Source organism: Penaeus monodon, chromosome 34 (assembly GCF_015228065.2).
Source record: "Penaeus monodon isolate SGIC_2016 chromosome 34, NSTDA_Pmon_1, whole genome shotgun sequence".
NCBI lineage: Eukaryota > Metazoa > Arthropoda > Malacostraca > Decapoda > Penaeidae > Penaeus > Penaeus monodon.
In genome coordinates, this window is record NC_051419.1 from 34,182,689 (window position 1) to 34,182,918 (window position 230).

The window sequence follows — 230 nt, forward strand, 5'->3', positions numbered from 1 at the left end:
CCAACAACCTCTCTTCAACAATCTCTCTTACCGAGGTTCATAAACAAGCCCGACTTACAAACGAGCCAGACTTATAAACATACCAGATTCACAAACAGAAAACCGCATATCACTCGCACGAGATACTGACACTCCCCTTTCGCCTTCTGCCACTCCACCAGGGTGACTCTGGCGGCCCTCTGAACTACGGCGGGATCACCTACGGCATCACCTCCTTCGGGTCCAACGCC

At 52.2% G+C, this 230-nt stretch overlaps 1 protein-coding gene across 1 annotated transcript in view; it reads left to right on the plus strand.

Annotated features, from left to right (window-relative positions):
* The window catches only part of LOC119594897 (chymotrypsin BI-like), a 10,826-nt gene that overhangs the window by 4,582 nt on the left and 6,014 nt on the right, over nt 1-230 (plus strand). Inside the window, exon 8 of the mRNA XM_037943970.1 lies at nt 162-227. Within this exon, the coding sequence (XP_037799898.1) occupies nt 162-227 (66 nt within the window). The remainder of the gene's footprint in view (nt 1-161; nt 228-230) is intronic.